We start from the raw sequence: 27,468 nt of genomic DNA, 5'->3' as shown, positions 1-27,468 counted from the left end.
TCTCTGCTCTGTGACTGCAGGGTCCCCTTTCACTGAGCGTAGTGCATGTGTATGCTCTGACAAACTTCTCTGTGGTTTGCCTCTGTAGTCCTCCCTACACCCTACCAACCCCCCAACCCCCGCAAATAAAAACCCTTGCCTTTTTGGAGGCAATGTAGCAAAGCAGGACTGCTGCACTGGAATGGTTTGGCTCTGGAGACTTCACTAGATGTTTGAAATTCAACTTCATCCCTTGTAAAATTAGGGGAACAGACCCCTACTTAGTACCTAGTACCATATACATAAATTATCTCAAAATGGATCAATGAACTAAATTTAAGAGTGAAAACTAGAATACTCTTAGAAGAAAACAGCCATAAATCTTTGTGACCTTGGATTAGGTAGTGGTTTCTTAGATTTTACGCCAAAAATAAAAGCAACAAAATAAAAAATAAATTGGACATCATCAAAATTAAAAACTTTGCTACTTCAAAGGACACAAAGTAAAAAGACAATCCACAGAATGAGAGAAAATGTTTGCAAATCGTAGATCTAATAAGGGACTTGTATCTAGAATATATAAATAATGATTACATCTCAATAATAAACCAGTGGAAAAATGGGCAAAGAATCTCAATACTCATTTCTCCAAAAAAAATATATAAATGGTGAATAAGCACATGAAAAAATGCTCAACATCATAGCCGTCAAGGAAATACAAGTCAAAACCATGATGAGATACTATTTTGCACCCACTGGGATGACTATAATGGAAAAAGAGAGATAATAACAGATATTGGTGAGAATGTGGAGAAGCTGTCGTCATGAATTGATTGTGGGAATGTAAAATGATGCAGCCACTTTGGAAAACAGTCTGGCGGTTCCTCAAAGGGCTAAACAGAGTTCCCATGCGATCCAGCAATTTCACTCCTACATATATACCCAACAGGAAGGAAAACATGTCCACACAAAAACGTACCTGAGCGTTTATAGCGGCATTATTCACAATAGCTCCAAAGTGGAAGCAGCTCAAATGTCCATCAATTGGTACATGAATAAATAAAACATGGTCTATCTATACAATGGATTATTATTTAGCCATAGAAAGGAATGAAGAACTGATACATGCTGTAATATGGATGAACCTTGAAAATGTTATGCTGCTTAAAAGAAGCCAGCCACAAGAGACCACATATTGTGTGGTTCCATTTAGACGAAACGTCCAGAACAGGCAAATTCACAGAGACAGGAAGTAGAGCCAGTTGCCTGGGGGTGGGGAGATGAGAGGTGTGGGGAGTGATGGCCAAGGGATATGAGGTTTCTTTTGGGGGTGATGAAAATGTCCTCAAATTGATTGTTGTGATGGTTGCACAACTCTGGATATAATACAAGTTGGCGAATTGTACACTTTAATGGACAAATTGTATGGTATGTGTGAGTTTGATCCCAATAAACTCTTTTAAAAATGGAGAAGAAGAATATCTGCCTTACAGGGTTGTGGGGAGGCTGAAAAGGAATAATGTATGCAAATCCCCCAGTGTGTAGCAATGTTCCAGAATTAGTTGCTAGGGTTATTAAAATCCCCTTTTAGACCAGCGGCAGTGAAGAAGCCTTTTTTCCTTTTTATTGCTAGTATCTATCCAGGAGCAAGGAGAACAATCTGCTAGGATTTAATATAGAACTAGGGAGGATATATGGTATAGAACAGCAGTTTCTAACTCTGACTACTGATTAGAATTCCCCGGAAAGTCTTTCAAAAATATTGATCCTGATTCAGTTGGTCTGAGTGGGGCTGGCAGGTGTTCTAACCTGTAGCCATTAGCTGAAAACCCTGGTAATTCAGGTGAGAAACCAGCCCAGGTCTTTGAAGGAGCGAGGACATCTGTGTTCAGGTCAGAAGTCATACACAAGCCATGCACTTTATAGTTGCAAACTTCTTTTGTAGACATCATCTCTGATCTGTTCCAACAACCCTATGAGGTAGTGTTATTCGTAGCATGAGTTGTTAGGGAGCTGAGGCTCAGAAGATTAAATCACTTGCCAGGGTCTCATTTTTAAAGCATAATTTTATCCATTATTTTAAAAAGACAGGATCCACACACATGCTCATACCTATTAGTTATCAGATCTAACACCTTGGAGAGCACTGCCAAGGTGACAGCTGGTGCCAGGTTAATCTAATTCACATAGACTTCCGAACAAAGCTCTTCCTGCTACTTCGCATTAACTGATGAGCATCTTGAGAGTGGAAAGCAAGCTGATGAGGCATTATCTATCTATCTTTTTTTTTTTTTTTTTTTTTGAGATACAGTCTCACTGTCACCCAGGCTGGAGTGCAGTGGTGTGATCTTGGCTCACTGCAACCTCCGCCTCTGGGGTTCAAGTGATTCTCCTGCCTCAGCCTCCTGAATAGCTGGGATTACAGGTGTGCGCCACCATGCCTCACTAATTTTTGTATTTTTAGTAGAGATGGGGTTTTGCCATGTTGCCCAGGCTGGTCTCGAACACCTGAGCTCAGAGTGATCCGCCCGCCTTGGCCTCCCAAAGTGCTGGGATTACAGGCGTGAGCCACCATGCCCAGCCTATCTATCTATCTAGCTAGCTAGCTATTACCTACCTACCATCTGTAACTAACTACTAATCTGAATGTGCAAGAAAAACAAAAGACAGGAATAATTTGGATACAAGATTATCAGAAACCTGCAAATATCCCAGATAACCTCTGAGTTAAAGGTTTTGCACCAGCCAAAACACATCTTTTTGTTCTCATTAAATGACTATAATAAGGATATGATGCAATTGTAAGCCCTTAAGTAAGCCCATAAGTAAAATATATACCGCCTTAACCTGTTGAGTATTTTGTGGTATCATTTGAACAAGATGTTTCTGTTGCTGAAACCAATGGATGCTACTTAAAGTGGGGTCAGCATCTGGGAGCTTGTTAGAAGTGCAAATTCTTGGGTCTTAACCTAAACATACTGAAGCACACTCTCTAAAGGGTGGGGCCCAGAAATCCGTGATGCAATAAGCCCCCCAGAGCATTCTGATGCTCCCTGCACATGCAGAGCATGTCTACATGGTCGCCCCTTCCAGCTCTGACTGGCAGAGATTCTGAGAATAAAGGATCTAAAACCACATTTTTCTCAACACCTATCTCAAGCTTCCTAGATGGATCCACCTGCCATTGGATACTCATTAATGCTTATGGTCCCCTGAATCTGTGTAAGGCAGGGGTTGCCTTCTGAGTCAGCAAACACCTTAGCGTTTCCAAACCAGTTATTTCCATGTCTTGAGATGCTCAACATTGCCGTGTCCGTGCCCTAAGGGACTTCCCAATTAATTAAGCTGCCAAGCTTGTCAATAGGCTGGTTCCTTCATTGTTTTAGAAGAGAGAATCAGAGAAGCTGTTCTCATGCCGAAGGAGCCCTCATTTGCTGCTGCTGACCCAGAGTTCTCAGCAGTTCTGGTCTGATAACTGAGGATCCACTCCGTAGCCCTGGCAATGGGGAGCTCTGTGTCCCACTCCATCTGCCTCAGTATGGCAAAGCCCTTCCATACCTCCTCTCTGCACCTAAATTGCATCCATCTCCTTAAATAAATCACTCTTGGTAAAACCCCTCTTCCATCCTCTGGGCCAGATACTCGTGGTTGCGAACTGTGTGGCCCTCTCACCTCGGTGGGGTTTATATTAGCTGGTGTTCAGTATTCTTGATGGAGAGTTTGCCTTTGCTGGGAGATTTGTCTGTTATCTGTGCCTTGTGCTTGAAAAAATTGGCTGAAATGCACGTTTTAGCCACACACCCTGCATACAGATTAAATGGAACTGCCTTGGTAGAGGATAATTAAGCCAAGGACCTTGTTTTTCACCTTCATGATGAAAGACAAATGACTTTCAAAGGCTTTAATAAGATGGCACTTGAAATGTTCTCCTACTTTGGCCAGCTCGGGACTTTCAGAACAGCCTTGTTCATAAATATTCTGTGCAACGACTGCATTTTCATTTAATTGTAGATAGAGTCATTTTGCAGGAGCTCTTGTCTCCATTTTTGACCCAGTGTAATCAAGGCATATTACACCATTTGTTGTTGTTAAAGAGTCAGTTTCAGCTGTATTATTAACTCTTTGAGAAGAAGAAGATTTTTCCCTACCAGATGCATTCTGCTTCTCACCAGTCTTTTTGGGGGTGGTGAGGGTCTTGTGGGGGCCACCATTTCTCTCCTTTTCTCATCTTTTGAAGTGACTGTCAATTGGACAAGAAAACAGATTGATTGCCTAGTGGGAAACGAGACCCCACTAAATCATAAATATGAAATGTGCCTGAAATAGACATATTTCAGCAAAAGACATCCTTCCCCAAATAGCTCTTCTCCAGCAAAAGGATTTCCTAGCAATCATCATCTCTTTTTCTCTTCAGTGTTAGGTTTTCTGTCTGTGCCAAGGTGATTTTTCCTGCGCCTCCTGGACTCATTCTCACTTTTGTAGTAACAGTGTTTGCTCTTTCCTTAGCAAAACCGGCTGTAAATGGGTGTCACCCTGCCTAGCTGGCTTTCTCAGGCTTTGTTCCAAACACAATGCTGTCTTTTCTTAGCTGTGGAAATGGGACTGTTCTCCACTGGTTTTTGAGAGAATGGCCTTTTCCTATTCTGTTCATATAAACCAGCCTCACACCTCGGCGGCCTATTGTTTTTGGGGATCTCTTAATGCAGAAGAGGGTTTTTACTATGGACAAGGGGAGTTGGGAGGGCCGTGATCAGAAACATGCTGCAGATTGCTGAGATGTGAGGAGACCGAGGAGTCAGTTTGGAAGGATCCACCTGTAGGCTCTGATGCCCCACAAAGATTGTAGGGTGTCAGGCTTTCAGTTCATACAGAGGGTGTCCCCTGCCTCTTCCCAGAAAGCAGTAGCCTTTCAGTTGGTCCTGTCACTGTCTGACCCAGGACCTGGGCACACTCATTCCCCTTCTCTGACCTTGAGTTCCTGGCCTGAGGTTGCAGCCAGGATCCAGGGTCTCTGGGCCTTCTCAGTTGCAGAATCTAAGGCTGGAGCTTAGTATGCAGCCCTGCTCCCCACCGTTTCCTGTAGATGCTGTGCACACGGAGCAATGGCTTATCCACCCGCGCCCCCAGCCATGGGAGCCGAGTGACTCATCTTGGCAGGTGGAGCCATTGCCTCTGCCAGCTCTTGTTCAGAGCCTTCACCTGGTGGTTGGCTGAGCTGATTTGAGTGAACACAGGATCCAGTGTGTGGGTTTGTTCACAGGTGAGTGTGCTTGATTACATCCTGGTGTTGGGGGCAGCTGAAGTGAAGTGGAAAGAGCCCTGGACTTGGAGTCAGGAGTTCTGGGTTCTTGCCCAGGTCACCAGCTCTGTGGATAAGGCCTCCCTTCCTCCCTAACCATGCAAGGTGCTGAGCACACAAAAAGTCAGTAAGATGCAGACTTTGCCCTTGTGGAACTCCCAGTTTATTGGAGGAGTCAGAAACAGAGAATAGAATATAATACAGTAGGGGCCAGGATACGCTCGGAGCAGAGGGACACCTCCTCAGCCTACAGGGCATGAAAATCAGGGAGGGCTTCCTGTGGGAGGTGATGCTCCAGCTGCATGTACAGGAGACATGGGAAGTAAGCTAAGGGGACAGCAGGGCAAAGGCATGCAGGCCAGGGAAGCGTATGGTATGTAGCACCTCCGTGTTTCAGGAGCATAGAGCGTAACCCTGGGATCGACAGGTGGTAAGAACACAGCAGGTGGGGCCAAGTCTCAGCAACCTCATTTGACATAGGAGCTTGGGCCTCATCCCGAGGGTAAGGTGGACAGTAACTGGGTCAAATTTGCATTTTAGAAAGATTCCTTCCGATGGCTAGGGTGGAGGATGGTTGTGCAGGATCTGGAGGCCTCCTGGGGGCCTGGGGCAGTGGTCCAGGAGAGAGAGTGGGCCTGGAAAGTGACAGTGGGGGTGAATGGGGGGAGCAAATCTGAGGAAGATTTAAAATCTAGAATTGGATGGCTGGTGTGATCAAAATTGGAGATAACAAGAGGGATGGGGGTATGGGGAGGCGGGTAGTGAGCCCTCAGGGACATCCACATTGAGCGTCTGGCCCAGCGCGCACTTGGATATTTGGGTCTGCACATTCCGATTTGGTTGGCATTAGTGTATGGGTGGTGACTGAAACCACTGGGTAAATGAAAACGGAGACCCACAGGCCATGCATATCGAGTGAGGAGAGTAGCAGGCCAAGGATGGGACCTGGAAAACAGCCCCGAAGGGATGGGAAGAAGCAGGAGACTGGAAAGGCAAGGCCAGAGGATGGGCAGGTGTGGGGGAGCGGGTCCAGGGCATGGAAAAATTCAGGAAAGAGGGATGATGCACAGTCAGGCAGAGCCTCCCAGGAGGATGGACTGAGCAGTGTCCTCTGGGCTGGTCTGTGAAGATCCAATCCCTGTCTTCAAGAGCAAGCCATTTCCTTCTCTGGGACTCAGTTTCCTCATCTGTAAAATCTAGGGACTAGCCTTGGTGCTTCTCTGGGACTCAGTTTCCTCATCTGTAAAATCTAGGGATTAGCCTTGCTGCTTCCAAGAGTCCCTGGCACTGAGAGTCTGTAAAAGCAGAAACTTCTTTTTTCTTTTTCTTGAGACAGAGTCTCGCTCTGTTGCCCGGGCTGGAGTGCAGTGGCACAATCATGGCTCACTGCGGTCTCAACATCCTGGGCTCAAGCAATCCTCCAGCCTCAGCCTCCTGAGTGGCTGGGACTACTGGTGTACACCACTGTGCCCAGCTAAGAAACTTCTTATAAGAATTAGGGGACACCCTTCCTACATCCCACCCCTTCTCCCCTCAAGCAGGCCTACGCTGCCCTTGAAGGCTGGATGAATAAAAACCCAGAGAAGTCAGAGCTGGAAAGGACTTTGCGGAGATTTTAGTCCAGCCCACCGTATGGAAGGTAGCCTGATGGAATGGAGTCAATCCCTGTCTTTTCCCAGCTCGGCAGCCTCGGGCAGACACTCCACCTTGCTGAGCCTCAGTTTTCTCACTTGTAAAATAAGGCCTCTGAGACCCTCCTTGCAGGTGTGTTTGAAGGTTAGTGAGAACTGGGAGCTACTTGTGCTTATTAAAGATGAGCCCCAGGACCTGAGAGCTGACCTGATTGACTCGAGGTCACAGAGTAGGGCACTGTGGTGACCAGAGCCCAGGCTCCTGAGGACAAGCGCGCTAGGGTCAGCTGCCTGCCGGAGGTCATGAACCAGCAGCCGTGGGCCAGTGCAGCCCACACATGTGCTTTGTTTGGCTCATGCGGTGTTCCTTTCGAAACGGAATTTGTTGCTGACATTCAAAATTGGGAGATTTTATTTTAAAAATTTATATTTTTTTGAAAACTTGGAAGAATTAGCAGCACTGAGCCTGCATCCCACTGGGGCTAGTGTCCCCTCCCATGGCAGGAGGGGTGGGCACCGCCCCATCCAGCCCTCCTCCCTCACTAATGGTGAGTTACTTGCTTGACCCCTGAGGTGATGTGAGTTTGCAACCCCAGCCTTAGACTGACCATTTGTCTTGAATTTTCTCCTAAAGCCCTGCCCGCTGTTCACTGAAACAGCTCAGTATTTCACAGCTGAGGTCCAGACCTTGGCCACTGAGTAAGAAGGCCTGGCAAGAGGTGATGGGAGAGACAGGAGGGCAGAGAGTTTCCAACAGCTCAACCCCATGGGGGATGCTGGGAGGGCCTGGCCTCTGCAGGCTGCGGGGGGTCAGCAAGGGAGTTGGCTGAGAGCCCCTGGGGTTTCCTCATTCCTCCCTCCTGGGGTGGGAGGAGGCTGTGGGCCTAGCTGGATGGGCAGGCCAAGGTCTTGTCCCTGAACTGCCCTACTTTGTTGAAGGGGGGTGGGGAAGTGGGGAAGGACCGCAGCCCCTGGCTCAGTGCAGCCCTGTTTATGTGGGGGAATGTCTGGTATGTTTGGTATTTGGGTGTTTACTTCCCAGGGTGCTCATGGGTCCCTGGTGTTGAAATGTGGCTCCTCCATGCAGGGGGGCCCTGGTGGGCCCGGCTGGCTGTGCGAGGCTCGAGGCTAGATTTGGAGGCTGCGGGGCTGTTACTCCAGGCCTGCTCACTGACAGCTCAGCATGCCCAGAACCCCCCACCCTGCTCCTCCCTCTCCGCAGGTCTTTCTGTGCCGCGTTCTGCCCGGAGGCAGGCCAGTGTGCCGCTGCTGCAATAGCACCGCCTCCGCCTTGCCTGGGAAGGCAGGCAGGGAAGCTGGCATCACGGAACTCTTCCTGTGCTCCTGGCTCTGGGCTGGAACCCAGTCCTCATTACTACCATGTGCGGCAGGGCTCAGTACCTTCCTGTACCAGTGAGGAACGGAGGCTCAGAGAGGCCAAGTAACTTGCGCAGGAGCACACAGCTGGTCTACAGCAGAGCTTCTGGAGGAACTCAGGTCTTAAAGACCACCCCCCAACCCCACCAACCAAAGCTCACACTGTCAACTCGGATGCCTCAAGTCTCAGATTAGCCTGGTTCTCTCTGCCCAGGCAACAATTCTTAGTATGAGACAGAGCCCTTCAGACCTATGCTACTCTGGTTAGTGCTAGGGTTTTTTGGTTTTTCTTTTTTATCTATTTTCACTTATTACTTCCTTTCTTTGTCCCCGTGAGACTTTCTGTATTTTCAGTGCCTTGGGTTGAGAATGTCATTTCTCTTTCTCATTCTGTCTCTTTGCGGGTCCTGCAAGCTATATTTTTGAAAACGCTTATGAAAAGTCAGAATTCAAAATCACATCTGGGCTGCTGTTTGTCACTGTGGAAATGCCGCGCCACCTGCAGACCAGGCATGAGAAACACAGAAATGGGTGAGGGTTAGGCCGGAGAGGAGCTGGTGACATCCCCTCCTTTAAACCGTGGAGCTTGAATGTTACACCTTCATGTAAACTGTGCAATAACGTTTTTTAAAATATGTTAAAAACTTCTAACTCTAAGGGCAGTGACCACGCTCAGACCACCCACCCCTTGAAGAGCGGGATGTGCTCGGGCCCTGGGGCCCAAAGACCTGGATTCGAATCCTGAGCTGTCACTGAGCATCTACGCAGCCTTGATATTCGTAGTTTCCTCATCTGCAAAAGCAGGGAAGCTGATAGAGCCGTGCTGGGTAACTTACTTGGGACGGCAAATTAAATGTAGTTAATTTAGTTAATAAACACCCATTCTGTGCCATGCTCAGCTCTGGTGTGATAGTGGTGAAGGTGATGATAGACTGAGGTATTTATATAGATTAACTAAGGTTTTCATGGGAAACTGACAGTGGGCAGGCAAACATGTATGTGAAAAAGGTAAGTGCTATTAGTGAACGCACCTTGAAGGAAATACACAGGGAGATGGTAACAGGACAGGGCTTTTAGTTTAGGGTGATCAGTAAAGAAGTCAAGAAGTGGCAGCAGAAGGAGCAGCAAGTGCAAACCCAGGGGACAGGGAAGAACTTGTCATTTTGAGGAAGAGGAAGGAGCCCCGTTGTTGGAGTTGAGGGGTAGAGGAGGGCGATGTAGTGGAAGGTTAGCGAGGCAGGAGGGGCCAGTTTTCTCGGTTCTGTGGGTCGCATGTGATGGAAGCTGTTGGAGGGTTGCAAGCAGAGGAGCTGACTTCTGTTTTAGCCAGGGAGAGCCCTTAGGAGCCATTGCAGTCTTACAGGGCAGAGGCGACAAGGGCTTGGACTAGGCTGGAGGCAGCAGGGATGGAGAATGTGGTGGACACCTTAGAGATGTATTTTGCAGGTGGAATCATTACAACCTGCTAACTGGCTCCAGGGCAAACTTCTCTGGGCACACAAATCTGCGTGTGCACGTACTGCATGCAGACCTGATTCAGTAGGTCCGGGTGGCCTTCAAGACTGCATTTCTAACAAGTGCTCAGGTTTGGCTGATTGTGCTGTCGGTCAGCCACACTCCACAGTGCCTGACTCCTGGTAAACGTCCAGGAAGTGCTCGCTGTGGGGATGACCATGGGCCCTGTAGGAATCTCCCAACTGCTGTTGTCACTGACTCCTGCCTGCAGGCCCTGACTGGGGCCAGGACTGTGGGTGGACCTATGTCAATCACAGAGATAGATTCATACATGGAACAGTCCTCTTTGCCCGTCAGGTCCATTCCCGTTTTACCCTGTTCTGTGCCCCAGGTGGCCCATATCAATGGATGACTTTACCCAGGAGTCCTTCCACTCTGGCTTCTGGTTGAACTTGGCCATTAAGAGGCTCCATCCCCCTTTCCCTCTCTTTGCCTGTTTCTTTGTCTCCCTGACCCCCTCTTGGAGCTGCGTGGTTGTTTCTCTCTTGCCACGTGGTCTGTGGTCTCTGCTCACCCTAAACTTCACAGCCCGATGTTCCTGCCTCTCCGGGCCTGTGACTGAAGTTGGTTGCCCGGCCCTGCATGACCTCTCAGTCCAGCACTCAGGATCTCCCAGACCAATTTAAAATTCCAGGACAGTGAGTACAGCTCGGCTCAGCCGCTCATGCCTCGTCCAGTCAGCTGTGGCAGGGGCTTGAGAACAGGCTGTCTGAGGACGGGTCTGGGTGAGGCGGGGCTGCTCCACAAGAGGACCCTCATGGTCCTAAGTCCCCAGGGCTCTCCATCCAGTGTGAAGTGTGGCGCAGCAGCACCCCTCACTGCCAGGATCCAGATGACCTTGCCCTTGGGCCTTCCTGGGAAACTGCGGGAAAACAGAGCCAGTGCTAAGTTTGCGAACAGGGAAAAGCATGCTCCCCTCCCACCCCCAGCCCGCATCTCATGGTTCTTTAAATGTATTGAGCTGCCTCCTCCTCAAACATCCTGGTTCTTCCAGCTGTATCTGCAGAAACAAATCATTGTCAGCCAGTTTGGGGTTCCGGTTTCAGATGTCAGAGCCGCGTGTGGTACAAATACTCTCTACCGTCTTTCTCCCACACATGGGCAAATGCTTTAGAGAATTCAAGAAGCACCAGGAAGAAGGAGGCAGCAGCCCTGACTCTGGGGACGAAGGAGTCCCAGGGAGGGCTGGGGAGAGTCTCCAAGTTAGCTGTGAGGCATGAAGGCAGAGGGGCTCTGCCAAATGCCTATCTCATTTCTGGTAGGACCTTAACAGCTGTTTTCTACATCTCTGGGCAGCTCTTAAATAGCAGCGTGAGGATTTAGGAGTGATGCAGCACAGTTTCAATGGGGAAGGTGTGAGGATGGGAGTTTGGGAACATCTTGCCTCACTGGGAGATACCAGCCAAGGTTGGGGGAATGGGTGCAGGAAAGGCCTGGGGCTGGGCTTGGAAGCTGGTGGTGGCTGTGGAACTGGGGGCTCTAGGCCTCAGCACATACCCTGAATTTTTTCCTGGCCTGCTTAGGACTCATGCAGACTTGCCATAGCTATCAGGGGCCTGTGCCCCCAAATCTAAACTCTGCCTTCAGCCAGTGTGCTTCTAGGGAAGGCAGGCCCCAGTCTCCAAGCTTTGCTGGCCTACTATAAACAGAGAGAAGAGGCCACCCCAGCAGAGAAAGCTCCCGTGAGTGCTGGGGAAAAGGCCATGTAGATTCAAACATGGGTAATAAGTCACTTTGTAATGAAAGAACCCAAGCCTGTAGCATCTCTCTCCGGAATCCTGAATTCCAGCGATTCATCTGAGTGACATTTGTTGAGCCCCTCCTGAGTGCCACGTGCTGTACCAGGTGCCAGGAATGCTCAGGTCCCGTCCTCCAGGCTAGCAGGGAAAACAGGCACCCACACAAACCAAGGCCTGCGGCAGGATGCGATGGAGACTCCTACAGTGCTGTAGCAGCGCCAAAAAAGCAGCGGATTCTTTTTCTTTTTTAACTTTTATTTTAGGTGCAGGGGTACCTGTGCAGATCTGTTATATAGGTAAATTCGTGTCACAAGGGTTTGTTGTACAGATTATTTCATCACCCAGGTTCTAAGCCTAGTAGCCAATAGTTATTTTTTCTGATCCTCTCCCTCCCCCCAACTTCCACCCTCAAATAGGCCCCAGTGTGTGTTGTTCCCCCTTTGTGTCCATGTGTTGTCATCATTTAGCTCCCACTTATCAGTGAGAACATGCAGTATTTGGTTTTCTGTTCCTGTGGTAGTTTGCTAAGGGTAATAACCTGAGCTCCATACATATTCCCACAAAAGACATGATCCTGTTCCTTTTTATGGCTGCATAATATTCCATGGTATATATGTACCACATTTTCTTTATCCAATCTGGCATTGAGCATTCAGGTTGATTCCGTGTCTTTGCTATTGTGAATAGTGCTGCAATGAACATACACATGCATGTGTCTTTGTGGTAGAACAACTTCTATTCCTTTGGGTATATACTCAGGAATGGGATTGCTGGGTTGAATGATAGTTCTATTTTTAGCTAAAAGCAGCTGATTCTATCTGGGGAGTCAAAGGACCCTTCCTGGAGGAGGTGATGTTTACTCTCGAGGTTGAGTAAGAGTTTAACCAAGTGGGAAAGGAAGGATATCTCACTCAAGGCTGAGAGGGCCTGGCTGGCTTGGAGAAGGGTGAGACATTTGGAGTAGAGGGTGATGCAGGAGGGAATGAATGTGACTGGAGAGGGGAGGAGGAGCGACCCCTGACCTGGGCCTCAGCCTGGCCCAGTTGATCTCTTAAACTTTATTCTAGCTCTGAATCTTTTTGCATTGCTGCTAAAGCAGCTTCCGTCTGCTTCTGACTTTCTGTGGAATAAGGCCATGTGCAGGATGGGGGTAGGGAGTGAAGCCTTGGAGGACAGAGGTTGGTTGCTCAGGGGAGGACACAAGGTCCTGCAGTACCCAGGCTGCACACATCACCTTGGCAGTTTGTGGGCAAACCCTCCTGGCCGAAGGGAGATTGCACCGCCAGCCACTTCCTCCAGTTCCTTCCCTCTGCCTGTCGTCACGGTTACCTTGGCCTTGTTGGGGGTGAGGTTAAGGTTGGGCGGAATCAATTTCAGCCAGGTTTCTATTTTCCCAGATACAGGTCAGCCAGAGGAGCTGTCACTTCTGGTTCAGTTTCAAAGAAGGCCAAGGGACTGGGAGGTGCTTGGGTGTGGCGGTGTTGACGAGGTGCCTCTGCAGCTGACTCCCAGGTGGGGTGGGAGTCGGGCAGGGAGAAGCTCAGAGGTGGTGAGGAGGCAGAAAGGGGGCTGCCCTGCCAAGGCCTGTGCTGATGGCCATGGTGCTGGTCTCGGGCCCAGACACTCTGTCCTGAGCCCCCAGAGCATGCTGGGAGTGTGCAGAGAGAGGCTGTTTATTTTCCTGGCCTATAGCCCTTTGGGCTGAGACCTTGTTCCAGGCCTTGGGCTGCCAGAGTCACCCCCCGCACCCTTCTCCCTGGCTGGAGAAGTGAGAGAGTTGGCAAGCCCAGGGCAATCCAACGGCTTCTCTAATGGCCTATGACTCTGGGCTGTCCCCAGCCCAGCTGGTCCTGGGTGTCCTTCAGATTTTCCTGGTAGGTAATGGACAGCAAGAAGTGCCACATCAACGTGCTCCTGACGGGCTAGGGCCGTAAGGGCTAGTGGTCAGGAGCAGGATGGTTGAAACCACAGAAATCTGAGTTTGAATCCTGACTCTGCTATTTTCTAGTTGTATGGCCTTGGGCAAATTGAACTATTGAGCCTCAGTCTCACCATCTGTAAAATGGTACAGTAATAGTAACTTCCTCATAAGACTTTGATAGTGAGGATTAAATGATATGTGTTTAAAGCATTTAGCAAAGTAGGCAACAAATGGCACCTCTTGTTATTATTACTAATGGAACAATAACAGCAACTTTTACTTGAAGTCTGTGCTAGTGGGCAGTGAGTCTCCTTCTCCCCATTCGAGGGGTCCTGTTTCATGCATAGTGAATTTCTTAACATGTCCTGAGGAAGAAGAAAGCCCGGAGACTCAGGAGGCCCCTTGCTTGTACCCCAGGGTCCTTCAGTTCTCCCACAGGTGGGCATCCTAGGCTGGGGAGACTATTAGTGACAAGAGGAAATGGATCCCAGCATTTGGAAGGACCAAGAAAGGAATATTGGGTATGGAGGGGCAGGGAACATCTTAAATCCCAACAGAAGGTAAGTGGAGAGGACAAAGATAGTCAAGGAGGTGGGAAGGGGTGGCAGTGGAATGTAGAACCTGTGTCCATGCCCAAGGCATTTTTAAAGGAAGTGCCTGGGAACGACTGGCCTGGAAAATTGTACCCAGAGGGCTTGGACTGGGCAAAAGAAAAGGCCGTCACCGCCCGTTGGGTGCCACCTCTATGTGAGTAGACTTGCCAGGCTCCTGGCCTCCTGAACTCCTCATCGGGCTTTAATCCTTTTCTCTGCTTTTGCATATTCTTCCCCTAGGATGCCCACCTGTGGGAGAGCTGAGGGACCCTGGGGACAGAAGCGAGGGGCCTCCTAAGTCTCTGGGCTTGCTTCTCCCTCAGGACATCTGAATCCAGATATCTGTCTTAGTCCATTTTGTGTTGCTATTACAGAATACCACCAACTGAGTAATTTATAAAGAAAAGAAATTTATTTCTCACAGTTCTAGAGGTTGTGAAGTCCAACAGCAAGGTGCTGGTGTCTTGTGAGGGCCTTCTTGCTGCATCATCCTAGGGCAGAAGGTGGGAAAGCAAGAGAGTACAAGAGCAAGAAAGGACCAAATTTCCTTTTATAACAAACCCCCTTTTCTAATAACAACATTAATCCATTCATTAATATTGTTACTAATCACCTCTTAAAGGTGTCACCTGTCAACACTGTTGGATTAGGGATTAAGTTTCTAACACTTGAAGTGTGTTCACTTCTAACACTTGAATGTGGAGACACATTCAAACCATAGCAGAATCCCTGCCCTTTTTGGCCTCTGACTCCTCCCTGGGATGCTCTAAGAGGATCCTTGGACTGGCTGGGAGATATTTCCAACTCTCCAGGCAGTGGGCTGGCAGAAGTGATCACTTGTTCACTGCCGAGACATGGGTTAGAAAGGCGAAGTTGTCCCTCTGTCTGTGTGTCAGAAGAGAAGCTGTATTCCAAGCCTGCCTCAATGTCTAATCAGTGGCTCTGTGCCCTCACAGCTAGATGAGGAAGAGGAGCGAAGGAAAAGGCGCCGGGAGAAGAACAAAGTTGCAGCAGCCCGATGCCGGAACAAGAAGAAGGAGCGCACGGAGTTTCTGCAGCGGGTGAGCTGACTGGGTGGGTGGGGAGGCCTGCCATTCCTTGGAGTGAGCTTGTGTACTCTGGACCGGGACAGGCCATCAGATGTCTCTGTAGTCAATGAGCATCTGCTGGCAGCTGTCAAAGCAGCCTTGACCCCTCTGCTCTTTGCTACCTCCTGTTTCCTCTCCCATCTCTGAACTAAGACAACCAAGGGCAGCCTTCAGCAGTTCCTGCCCACACAACCCCTGGAAGCCCAAGAAGGAAGGAGGAGCCAAGTTCCCCTCCACTGAGGATAGACCCTTGGTGCTGATTGACCCAGATCATCCAGGACTGCCACTCTCTATTTTGGTTCCCTGGTGGCTACCAAAGTTGTCTAGGGTGGGTGCCAGTGAAGCTAGGTAGTAACATCCTGCATGTAGGCACTGGACACAGCCTCTGGCCTGGCTACCTATGCACAGAGAAAAGCTCCTTCCCTTAGCTGCAGGTGGCTTATCCAGCTCTGCATGCCATCTAGCCAGCCCCTCAGCTCCACTGAAGGTGACCTCCAAGCTCTTTGATGCTGCTGCTGGGAATCAGAGGTCAGCTGTGCATGCAGAGGTCAGCCAGGGGTTGCTTTTCCTCCTGGCCCTACCTGCCCTTTCATTTGGAATGTGCCAAGCAGGATGTTTGTTCTTTTTCTCCCGAGTCCTGCCTCTTAGAGCTTCCCTGCATCTCAGAAATGGTGGCTGGCAGTGAGGGAACATGACCAGAAAGCTAATCAGTCCAGGCCAGGAGTCTCTGGTCTTTCCACCCCTAATCATTGTTTCACTGCTAAATAATAATAACGATAATGTATAATAATAACAGAATGGGGCAGATCCTATTCTGTAAATACACAGTAATTAACAATAGTTGCCACTATTTGTAAAGTTGGATGCTGTGCTAAATGCTGTATGTACATCATCTCATTTTATTGGGATAATAACCATATGAAGTGGGTACCTTCATTATTCTCTTTCTACAGATAAGGAAACTAAGGAAGTGTGGGGGCTAAGTAATTTGTCCACATCTCTGCTATATTGGCATTCATTCATTCATTCATTATTTGCTCTTTTGTTCATTAATTGATTCAACAGGGATTTTTAAGCATGTACTAAATGTGCATTCCTGTGTTGGGTACATTGGGGGCACACAGGCAGGAGTAGACACAGTCCTCCTGTGGGAGCTATAGAGAGACAAGGCTAGACTGGCCTGGTGTTCTTGGACTCTGGAGGGTCTGTGGGCATCTTCTCATACTTGCAACAAGCAGAGAGCTATTCTGTGGTCATGGGTGTAGACAGCATGGGGCCATGTATCTACCTCCAGGCTGTGAGTGTCCAGGGCAGGGAATGGTTACCGTAGACAGGAGTTAGACTCCTGGATCTGGGAGCCCGTTGGAAGAGAGGGTGCTACAACATTGGGCTGAGAATCTTCAGGAAGTTTCTAAGACACGAGCCTTCAAGATGGATGAAGTGTCACATACCTCATTTCCAGCACCGAGTGCCTGCCATGAGCAGAGCTGGATGAGAAACAGCAGGGACTAGAGAAGCTTCGCGTGAGATCCCTGCCTTCAAGAGCTTGTCAGCCAATTGCCAGGCGAGATGCGCCTGAGCGGACAGCATGTTAGTGACACACCAGTGCAATAAAGAGTTGGTGCCCAAGGAACGGCACTCACTGCCCTTTACTGTCCAATAGCACTAGCTGAGCACCTACGGTGTGCCAGGCATTTCCCATGTTTTATTTAATCCTTGTAACATTTCAGTGAGAGAATTTATTTATCCCAATTTTAGAGACTGACCTGTAGTTCAGAGAGGTCAAGTTACTTGGCCAAGGTCACACTGCTAGCGAGTGGTGGGCTTGGATTTATTCATCCTTTGCTGATCCACTCATCCATTTAGTAGGTGTTTAGTGAGTGCCTGGGACACAGAGGGCAGGCAGGCGGTGTCGGCAGTGGGACGGGAGGCAGGAAACAAGGAATAGTGACGTGTGCCGAGCGGCATGTCGGGCAAGCCTAGTGAGCTGTGAGAACACACAGCAAGGGCCCTGTCCTGGTCTAGGCTAAGGAGAGGCTGCTTCCATTCAGACATAAAAGAGGAGTAGGAGCAGCGAGATGGAGGCCCTAGGGGGTTATGAGGAATGGAAGGGCTCAAGCAAAGGCAAAAGGTGCTGTTTAAGGATGTGTTTAAGGCATTGAAAAGGATACCAGGCCGGGCGCGGTGGCTCAAGCCTGTAATCCCAGCACTTTGGGAGGCCGAGACAGGCGGATCACGAGGTCAGGAGATCGAGACCATCCTGGCTAACACGGTGAAACCCCGTCTCTACTAAAAAATACAAAAAACTAGCTGGGCGAGGTGGCGGGCGCCTGTAGTCCCAGCTACTCGGGAGGCTGAGGCAGGAGAATGGCGTAAACCCGGGAGGCGGAGCTTGCCGTGAGCTGAGATCCGGCCACTGCACTCCAGGCTGGGCAATAGAGCGAGACTCCGTCTCAAAAAAAAAAAAAAAAAAAAAAAAAAAAAAAAGAAAAGGATACCAGCTGGAGTTTAGAGTACCAAGCGGTGGGGTGGAGAGGCAGGCAGGGCCCAGATCCCTCATAATAGGGTGATGCTAGATGCTGGGTTGCCTGAGGCATGCCCAGTCTGTGTCTGTTGTCCTGGCCTAATAATTAGTAGCCCCTTCCTTCACTCTTACAAGTGCTGAACTAGGATGATGAATTATATGGTCATGGAGAGCCACTGAAGGGCTGCAGGAAGGGAGACGCATACCTTCAAAAGATCCCTCTGGCGGCAACGTGGGGCACAGACTGAGGTAGAAGGATCAGTTTTGGAAGTGTCATGTTGTTCCAGTGAGAGAGAAGCGTGTGGCCTTGGGGTCTGGGAGGAGATTTGGGCAGCATTGTCTGGGCCCAAGCCCAGTCCTCCCCTCACCCCTGCGTTCTCCTCCTCCTCCCCAGCCTTGGAAGCAGAGGTTGGGTGTGAAGTTTAAGGCAGGAATGCAGGCGGCTGTCTTGACAGTCAGTGCCTGCAGACCTGGGGGATTCTCTTGTAGTTTATTTTTAATAGGTAAAATACAAGGCTCAGAGATACATATATTAATTGTTAATGAATATTAATTATTTATTAAGTAAGGGTATATATACAGTTGGGACATATATCTACAGGCGGCCTTTCATAGCCAAGCATTCTGCATCTGTGATTTGACAAACAGCAGATCAAAAATATTCAGAAAAAAAAGCATCTGTACTGAACACATGCAGACTTTTTTCCTTGTTATTATTACCTAAACAACACAGCATAGCAGCTATTTACATAGCATTTACATCGTATTAGTCATTATAAGTAACCTAGAGATGATTTAAAGTATATGGGAGATATGTATAGGCAATATCCAAATAACGCTCCGTTTTATATAAGGAACTTGAGCATCCTCGGATTTTGGTATCCTCTGGGAGTCCTGGGACCAATTGCCCATGGCTACTGAGAGACAACTGTAAATATATCATAGGTAAAAAACCACCGTCCCACCCTTGACCCCTGGACACCCAGATCTACGCTTGCAAGATTCTTACTGCATCTCAGAGTTTGCCTGCCTAGACTAGCCGAGCCCTGAAGCCGGGGGAAGGGGCAGGCCTTGGGAGGGGTCAGGGCCACACCCCACAGGCCCTGGGGCTACCTCAGTACCTCCTCCGTCTGCAGTCAGGAGCAGTGGCCCTGAGCTTCTGCCTTATATAATGCTGGCAGCTTCTCTCACAATGCTGTCCTAACCCAGGTTCTTTAGATGTTAGTAGCAATAATGCCATCTCACATTCCCCTGCTGCCCTCTGGTCTTCACAGCCACTCTCTCCTTGATGGTCACAGTGGCCCTGGGAGGAGGAAATGCAGTCCCATCCATTGATGAAGTTCAAGATCACACAGTGGCCAATTCAGGACGAGAACCTGGGGCTTCCTCTGTGCCCCACACAATATTCAGGTTGCCCAGACTCAAAAGAAATTAGGAAACTCGTTCGCGGAAGCATAGCTAGCAAGCAGCAGAGTCAGGATTTTAATCCAGACAGGTCTTTCAGGCTCAAAGAGCATATCAGGCTGCTTCTCAGCTCTTATAAAAAAGTTAGTGGAATTGTATTTTATGTGCCTTAGAATAGCTTTTTAAAAATGTAGATTCAGACGGTCTTTTGTTGTTGCTGTTGCTGTTTTTGAGAGAGTCTCACTTTGTCACCCAGGCTGGAGTGCGGTGGCACAGTTATAGCTCACCGCAGCTTTGTACTCCCAGGCTCAAGTGATCCCCCACCTCAGCCTCCTGAGTAGCTGGTATTACAGGCACACCACCGCGCCTGGCTAATTTTCTGTTTTTTGTAGAGATGAGGTTTCCGTGTGTTGCCTAGGCTGGTCTTGAACTCCTGGACACAAGTGATCCTCCCACCTCGGCCTCCCAAAGTGCTGGGATTGCAGGCGTGAGCCGCCATGCCCCGCCAGTTTAAACAATCTTAATGCTTAAAGTCCCCTGGGCCAATCATCATATTTTCTGGGAGGAAACTGAGGCCCAGAGAGAGGAAGTGGCGTGGCCAAGGTCACACAGCCAGGATTAAAAGCCAGGACACACAGCCCTTCGCCTTGTAGTCTTTCTACTGCCTTTGCTGACCACAGTGTAGGAGGCAGAACCTTAACATGTACTAATTCTATTCTAAAATAACAAATGGTTTCATTTTCTCTGGGGCAATAAATATCTAACAGAAGGCAAAACAATAAACAAAAATGCAGCTGGAGGTACATGCTTCATAATTAATGCTAGAAAGATCTTCGCTCAGTTCCTTCATTAATTAGGAAAACAAATTAGGTAATTGCTGTTATAAAGTCACAAACCACTTCTACAATCATGGTTTTTAAAAAAAGATTCTTCTGAACTCAACTTATACTTACGCAATAAATAAATATGTAGAGCCAACTAATAACTCTTTGAGTATGGAAGGCAGTAGAACTAAAAGGCAGTTAGTTACATTCTGGCCGGGCGCGGTGGCTCATGCCTATAATCCCAGCACTTTGGGAGGCCGAGGCAGGCAGATCACTTGAGGCCAGGAGTTCGAGACCAGCCTGGCTAACACAGTGAAACCCTGTCTCTACTAAATATATAAAAATTAGCCGGGTGTAAGGCCGAGCGCGGTGGCCTCAAGCCTGTAATCCCAGCACTTTGGGAGGCCGAGACGGGCGGATCACAAGGTCAGGAGATCGAGACCATCCTGGCTAACCCGGTGAAACCCCGTCTCTACTAAAAAATACAAAAAAAAAAAACTAGCCGGGCGAGGTGGCGGGCGCTTGTAGTCCTGGCTACTCGGGAGGCTGAGGCAGGAGAATGGCATAAACCCAGGAGGCGGAGCTTGCAGTGAGCTGAGATCCGGCCACTGCACTCTAGCCTGGGCGACAGAGCAAGACTCCGTCTCAAAAAAAAAAAAAAAAAAAAAAATTAGCCGGGCGTGATGGCACATGCCTGTAATCCTAGCTACTTGGGTGGCTGAGGCACGAGAATTGCTTGAACCTTGGAGGCAGAGGTTGCAGTGAGCCAAGATTGTGCCACTGCACTCCAGCCTGGGTGACAGAGCCAGACTCCATCTCAAAAGAAAAAAAAGCAGTTGGTTACATTCTGACAGCCAGTCAGAGCTTCAGATATTCCATGATGTACCCTAATATTTAAAACCCACAGAATATAACGTTCTTTGTATGATAGCTGCATGAGTGAAGCAAGTTACCCTACACTGCATTGATCTTTTTGTGTGATACAGACGCTCCCACATAGAGTTGGTTTGACACGTAGTAATTTCTAGGAGGCAGATCTATGTGTGCAGTGCTATTGAATTCTGCCTGTCAGAGGCTTCCCCTTGCATGTCCAGTTTTAACTTCAAACTCACTGTACCCAAAACAAACTCCTCCTTTTCCTTCCCGCCGCTTTCCAAAACAGCTCCCCTCTCAGACTCCATTCCTCAGACCCTCCATCGGGTTCATAGTCAGCTCTCTGCCCTACCTCCTTCCTTCTCCAAATCCTGCCAGTCACCAAGATCTGCTGATTTTAATTTGAGACGTCTTCCTTCTTTTCCTCTCTTTCTTCTTTATGCTATTCTCTTGCTTATAAGTTACAGTAAGCTTCTCTGTTTGGTTTACAAAGTGCTTTTCCCTGTGAGTTCATCTAATCCCCAAGAGCCTCACCTGGCTGCAGAAGAAATAACTGAGGCTCAGAGAAGTTAAGAAACCTGCTTCTAGACTCAGATTCTCAACCCACAAGCTTTCCAGAGCTACGGACTGGCTCTCAACCCACCTTCTCAGCTTTCTACCCTACTATGTCCTAAAGTGAGCTATGGTCACGGTGGAATAGTTTTCCCTTCTAAACCCATCCTAAGCTTTCCCATGCCTGGGTCTTTGTTCACTCAGGGTTCTCCACCCGCAAGTCCCTCCTTTCCCTTCTCAACCCAGCCTGAGTCAACCCATCTTTCATGTGCAAGGTCAGACCCGCTCTTTAGCCCTCTCTAAGGTCTTCCGAACCCTGGGTGGCTGATGGTCACACAGCAAGCTCTGCCTTGTTGCACAGATTGCTTCTTCCGCTTAGTGGAAACGCCACAAGAGCCAGTTGAGAGCTCATGGCCCTTGGATTCCCTGGGGCGTTCACTGTACACAGCAGGGCCTCAGCAAACACTCACGGATGGGTGGGTTACCCTGACACTCCTTGAATCGGGGGCTCAGGAGAGTTTGAAGATGGAGCTAAGTCCTTGGGCTAGGGAGACCGTGATAGTCAGAGGGTTTGTAAGAAGTTCCCAAGGTCACCAGAGAGTCACCAGTGAGCAGGGGGCTGACACTGGCACCTAACTGCCCCAGCCTGAGGGCTCACAGGTTTCCACGGATTCACGCGGGGTCTCTCGTGGCCCTCTGAGATGCGCCTCTCTGGGAATTCTCAGAACAGAGGACCAGGCCAGCTTCCCAGTCACGTCCCAGCCTGTGGAACTAAAAACCACCAGAGCTGGTTTTTAATATTTTCCCCGAGCATTTTTTTTTCCTTTAGTGAGTCTGTTTTCTCTCAGTGTCTGGTCACGAGGCCTGCCCGTCTCAGCAGTTCTGAGTTCCCGGGCACTCATGCTGCCGCCTCGGAGATGAGCACAAGGAACAGTTCGGTCAGACCGGCTGTGGGAGGAAGATGGCACCTCTGGAGGGAGAGGGTTGGGCCCACTGAGGGTTCTGGAGACCCCTTGGGGAGGCTGCTGCACCTGTGCCCTGCCAGGAGGACCAGCAGGCTTATGGGCTCACAGGCCCTCTGGTTGTCACATACGCAGTTGCAACTACTGCTTGCTCTTTGATACAGATTGCTCAGTCTCTGCACTGTCGCCATTTTGGACTGAATACTTCTGGGTCTGGCCTGTGCATTGAAGGGTGTTTAGGGCATCCCTGGCGTCTACCTGCTAGATGCTGGTAGTTCCCCCTGAGTTGTGATCATCAAAAACGTCTGCAGACATTGCCAAATGTCTCCCAGGAGGCAAAAATCAGTCCTAGTTGAGAACCACTAGTCTGAAACTTTGCTGGTCCTCGAATAAATGTCAACTCTCAAAGTTTTTAGACATAATCCAAGAAAAATTATTCAGATGCTGTTTTACTGTTCAACTCCCCAAGCCCTGAATGGATATGCCCATCTCCCATCTACACTATGGACATGTAATCCTCGCCACCTCCCAAATCAAATCGCCAACATTCTTTTCTTCCCCTGGAACCTATCCAGCTGAGCTGGAAGTTCCCTGGAAATCTCACTCGAGGTCTATTGGAAACCTCAGGATGACTGCTGATTCCCTGTCTGTGGGGAAAGCTTCCAGATTATAGGGATAAGGAAGAGGCTATTGAAATAATTATAGACTAATAGCTAGGAAGCCCATGTTTTAGGAGGAATAACATGACCACACTGCACTCACTCATCCCACCGGCCAAGATATCTCCCACATGTGTCTGTCACACATCAAAGCACATTGCCATTACACCGCCATCTGTGTCCCTCTTCAGGGACCCCCATGCTTGCTCCATAGACCTGCTCTAGGTCCACCTGGCCTCCTTTCTTTGCCCACCCTTTCTTTCTTGTGCAAAGGCCCTGAGGCAACAGAGTATTTGGCATATTTGAGCAACAGCAAGGCGGTCACTGAAGCTGGGGTGGATTGAGGGAGGGAAGAGAGGTGGGACGTGAGCCTGGCTGGCCCTAGAATATAACCTGAACGTAACGCCAGTGTCACCGCTGTGGCGGGCACTGCCTGCAGAAAGTCAGTTAGCCAGGGGCTCAGTAGCAGGGTCTGTGCTTCTTCCTGCAGAAAACAGGCCAAGGCCAGCCCAGCATGCCCTGTGCCTAACCACAGGCAGAGCCTCTCCCCAGAGCCAGTCCCCGTGAAACTCACAGCATGCTTCTGTGTTTGCACACAGGAATCGGAGCGGCTGGAACTCATGAACGCAGAGCTGAAGACCCAGATCGAGGAGCTGAAGCAGGAGCGGCAGCAGCTCATCCTGATGCTGAACCGACACCGCCCCACCTGCATCGTCCGGACCGACAGTGTCAAGACCCCTGAGTCAGAAGGCAACCCGCTGCTCGAGCAGCTCGAGAAGAAGTGACCATGGGCTGGGAGGAGGTGGAGGAGGAGGAAGAGGAGGAGGACAAGTGACGAAGAGGGAGGAGAAGGGGGGCCCCAGATGGCCCTTCCTTTGGTGCATGAAAAACTGTACAATGAGGTTCAGCACAGCCAGCATCAGCCGAGCTTTTTTGTGAAACTCAGATCAGCCACCCAGGGGGAAGAGCGGGCTGAGGAAACCCAGAGGGACCAAGCGCTGAGACCAAAGTTGACCCTCGGGTAGGGCTGTCCTGCCTGGGGCCCCACTTGAAGGAGGCAGGACAGAGGCGTGGGGCCAGGGAGACGCCCAACGAGGCAGCCCTGGGCCCTCCTCCGGCCTCTTCACCAGGGCACCCACCCGAGGAACCTCCGAACAGCCAGGAAAAGCCATGAGTTGCAACCAAAATGAGGCTGAGGACAGAACTCAGAATGAAACTGCAACCCACCTGCCCCCAGCCCTGCCCCTCACCCTGATGCGAAGCTGGAGAGGGGCGTGCTGCAGGGCCCTGATGCCCCCACCCACCTCGGTCCAGCGCGGCCCTGCCCAGGAGGCGGCAGCCGGGTGCACCCTCGCCAGCCCTGCTGGAGTTTGCTGTGGGCACTGAGGCGCGGGCGCCCTTCCAAAGCACATACTCACCGAATGTTTACAGACTGGCTGTCCTGGCAGGGCTTTCAACTGCACATGTTTTTTATACTTTCCTTTTTTTTTTTTTAATATTTTTTACAAAAAAAAGATTTTATACAAGCAATATATATATGGATTTCTATAATCACTCGATGTGATACAGTATAAATATGCTATGGTTTGTTTGTTATGAACAGATAGCCACCAGTTACGGCCGTTGTGTGTAACTCCTAAGTACTGTAGTCTTTGGGTGTCGGGGGTGGCCAGGGCGGGGGCGGGGTGCATTTCCATCCTTGTAAACCCTTCATAGTACTCAGTCCTGTATCGCTCAGTAAACATTGCTCTTACTTACACAGCCGCCTTGCGTGGTGTCTGCCTGGGGAATGGGTGCAAGGCCCTCTCAGAGTCGGAGACTGTTTGGCACCTCTGCTATAGGCCCTTTTGCTTTCACGACAGCTCTCCCGTTTCACAGATGAGGAAGCTAAGGCTCAGAGACATTAAGCCACCTGCAGTTACTATTTTGAGAGCAGTCTGTGTGTTCACTCGCTCTGCAGGTGTTTTCTGAGGGCCTGTTTTGTGTGCCAGGCCCTGAGAATTCACTGGAGGATGAAACAGACCTGAGTCTTGCCCTCTTGGGGCCTTCAGTAAGGAGTGAATCCTGTGCTTGCTCCATACATTGTCTCATTTCGTCTTCATGGCAGCCTTGCCAGGGAGCAACACTTGTCCCCAGTTCACAGATGGCGAATTAGAGGCCCAGGGATATTAAACTCGCAGCCACCATCTGTTGAAGACTTATTTTGTGACAAGCAGACATAGTCTCTTCCCTTCTCACAACAGCACAAAATAGGCATGATTCTTGCCATTTTACAGATGATTTAACCGAGGCTCAGGGAAGGCAAGCGACTTATCCAAGGTCACCCAGCTAGCAAGGGACAGAGCTGGTGTTTGAACTCTACCTCCAGAGGCCTGTGACTTTCCTCCTGTCACCAACCCACTATGATTGTCCTCGTGGTTTCTGGGAAGGCTGGATGGAGTTTCAGGTTGTCCCACGATCACAGAGTGAGCCAGGTACTCTGGTCAGTGTGTGCCTGGCCTGGGGAAGGATGTGGACAGCTTCTCCACCCCCTCACCCCCACAGCTGAATCCCTGCCACCCAGAGCCGGAGCAGCTCAGTGGCATTCACTCAGTGCCTGCTGTGTATCTGGCACTCGGCAGTTCTCAAGGCATGTCATGCGTGAGGAAGGCAGGAGAGGTGTTTTTAGCTCCCTTGTATACTGAAGCTTGCAAAGGCTACAGTTTACCCAACTAAACTTGACTCCTGCATTCTAATCATGTGCTCTTTCTCCTCCATCGCTGGACTTAGGATAACTAGTTGCTGCTGATGATTCGTGTCAAGAACAGCAGTGAACCTGGGTTGCTTCCCAAATCGTGGACGAGGCCTTCTGGGATGGGCAGAAGTGGAGAATGGTGATTAACACACCTGTGGTCCCTCCCGCGCTCACTCCTCTCAGTTTCTCTCCACCCAACACACTTGTCGTGGACTCCCCTGCACCCCGCCCTAGGAACAGGACCTGGTCCCCTTACTGTCAGCTGTGGCAGAGGGTTGTGGCAGCGGGTTGCCTTCTGAGTCGGGGGTCTTGACGCTGTTGGTCCGGACGATGCAGGTGAGGCAGTTTTGCGTCAGGAACCCCTTGCACTGTAATCCTTTGATATTTTTCAAGCCATGAGAAAAATGAAGTGGACTTACCAGGGTCCCTCCAGTGACCTAGTGGATGTTCTTGCAGGACTGCCACGTGCCACTGGCTGTGGCTCCCCTGGTCCTGTGCTTGGCCACCAGGAGCTGGCATCTCCAAAATACAGCCTCCTTAGCCTATTTGACAGCAGGTGGGCTGTCTTTCAAAGTCACCACACCAGTGACTTGTGCTGTGCAGAGCCTTCCTCACCAGGACCACTGGCCGCTCCTGTGGCCAGAAGTCACAATTATAGGCTTCATTGCAAGAGCCAGCATTTGAGTTTCTTCTGGGCACCTGCTACTGTGCATGTGTGACCTCAGCTGCTTTGTGCAGCCTGGCTGGGAGGTAGCTACTAGCATCCCAACATTACAGATGAGAAAACTGAGGCACACAGAAGAGGTAACTTGCCCAAGGTCACAGGTGTTAAGTGGCAGAGCCAAGATGTTATTGCCAGTCTGACTTCAGGTGCATAAAACCTGAGGCTGAGCCTCCCCATGAGAGGAAAAATGTGTTTGTGGTGTGACCTCAGTTGCCAGGGAGCTTGTGCAGGAAGCCGGGAGAGACGGCGCAGACCCATCTGTGCTCACAGCGCATATTAAGAATTCCCAACTCTCAGGCAAACCATCTCCAAGGGTGTGTACAGAAAACACACCTTAAAGGCAAACGGGTTCATGAGGTAATCTTCTATTGACTAGCTGTGAGCTTCATTTTTCTTATCTGTGAAGTGGGAACAGTAATAATCCAAGTCTTTCTATGGAGTTATCAGGATCAAAAGAGGAATGGATATACAAAGTGTTTTGTGAAATAAACTCCCCTAAAATGGTAATTATTTTGTCCTCTGTTAGCATGGATAGTTGTTGATATTTACATAGTACAGGTTATTTAAATATGTTTTATTCTCTAAAGATGGGCTGCCAAGTTTGTGTTCTGACCCTGTACGTGGTCCCTATGGTGTAATGAATGCCTGAGATCCCAGCCTCCTGGATCTGTTCAACTCCTGACTGGTGACAACTAGCCATGCTGGATGCATCATTCCCTCCCTGGGACTCAATGTGCCCTCCTGCCAGGTGGTCATAAATAAGACCTGTGCCACCTCTGCCCAGGGTTCCTATGCGAATCAATTGAGTTGATGAATGCAACCATGGCCTGAGAAAGACAAGACACTTTAGCCATCAGATGGGCAGAAACAAGTGTATGTTGGTAAGAATATGGAGTAAAGGTTGGGAGGCTGAGGTGGGCGGATCACGGGGTCAGGAGATCGAGACCACCCTGGCTAACACAGTGAAACCCTGTCTCTACTAATAATACAAAAAATTAGCCGGGTGTGGTGGCACACACCTGTAGTCCCAGGTACTCAGGAGGCTGAGGCAGGAGAATCACTTGAACCCG

At 49.5% G+C, this 27,468-nt stretch overlaps 1 protein-coding gene across 3 annotated transcripts in view; it reads left to right on the top strand.

Annotated features, from left to right (window-relative positions):
* JDP2 (Jun dimerization protein 2) overlaps positions 1–24,699 on the top strand; it is a 42,294-nt gene extending 17,595 nt beyond the window's left edge. For all 3 annotated transcript variants that reach the window (XM_011949535.1, XM_011949534.1, XM_011949532.1), the window contains exons 3-4: positions 15,011–15,115; positions 23,540–24,699. In XM_011949535.1, the coding sequence (XP_011804925.1) occupies positions 15,011–15,115; positions 23,540–23,725 (291 nt within the window). In that variant the 3' untranslated portion in view covers positions 23,726–24,699. The remainder of the gene's footprint in view (positions 1–15,010; positions 15,116–23,539) is intronic.
* Positions 24,700–27,468: the final 2,769 nt, after the last annotated feature.

Source organism: Colobus angolensis, unplaced genomic scaffold, assembly GCF_000951035.1.
Source record: "Colobus angolensis palliatus isolate OR3802 unplaced genomic scaffold, Cang.pa_1.0 Scaffold3, whole genome shotgun sequence".
Classification (NCBI taxonomy): domain Eukaryota; kingdom Metazoa; phylum Chordata; class Mammalia; order Primates; family Cercopithecidae; genus Colobus; species Colobus angolensis.
Note: the sequence above shows the minus strand (reverse complement) of the source record. Positions and strands in the feature narration are given on the sequence as shown.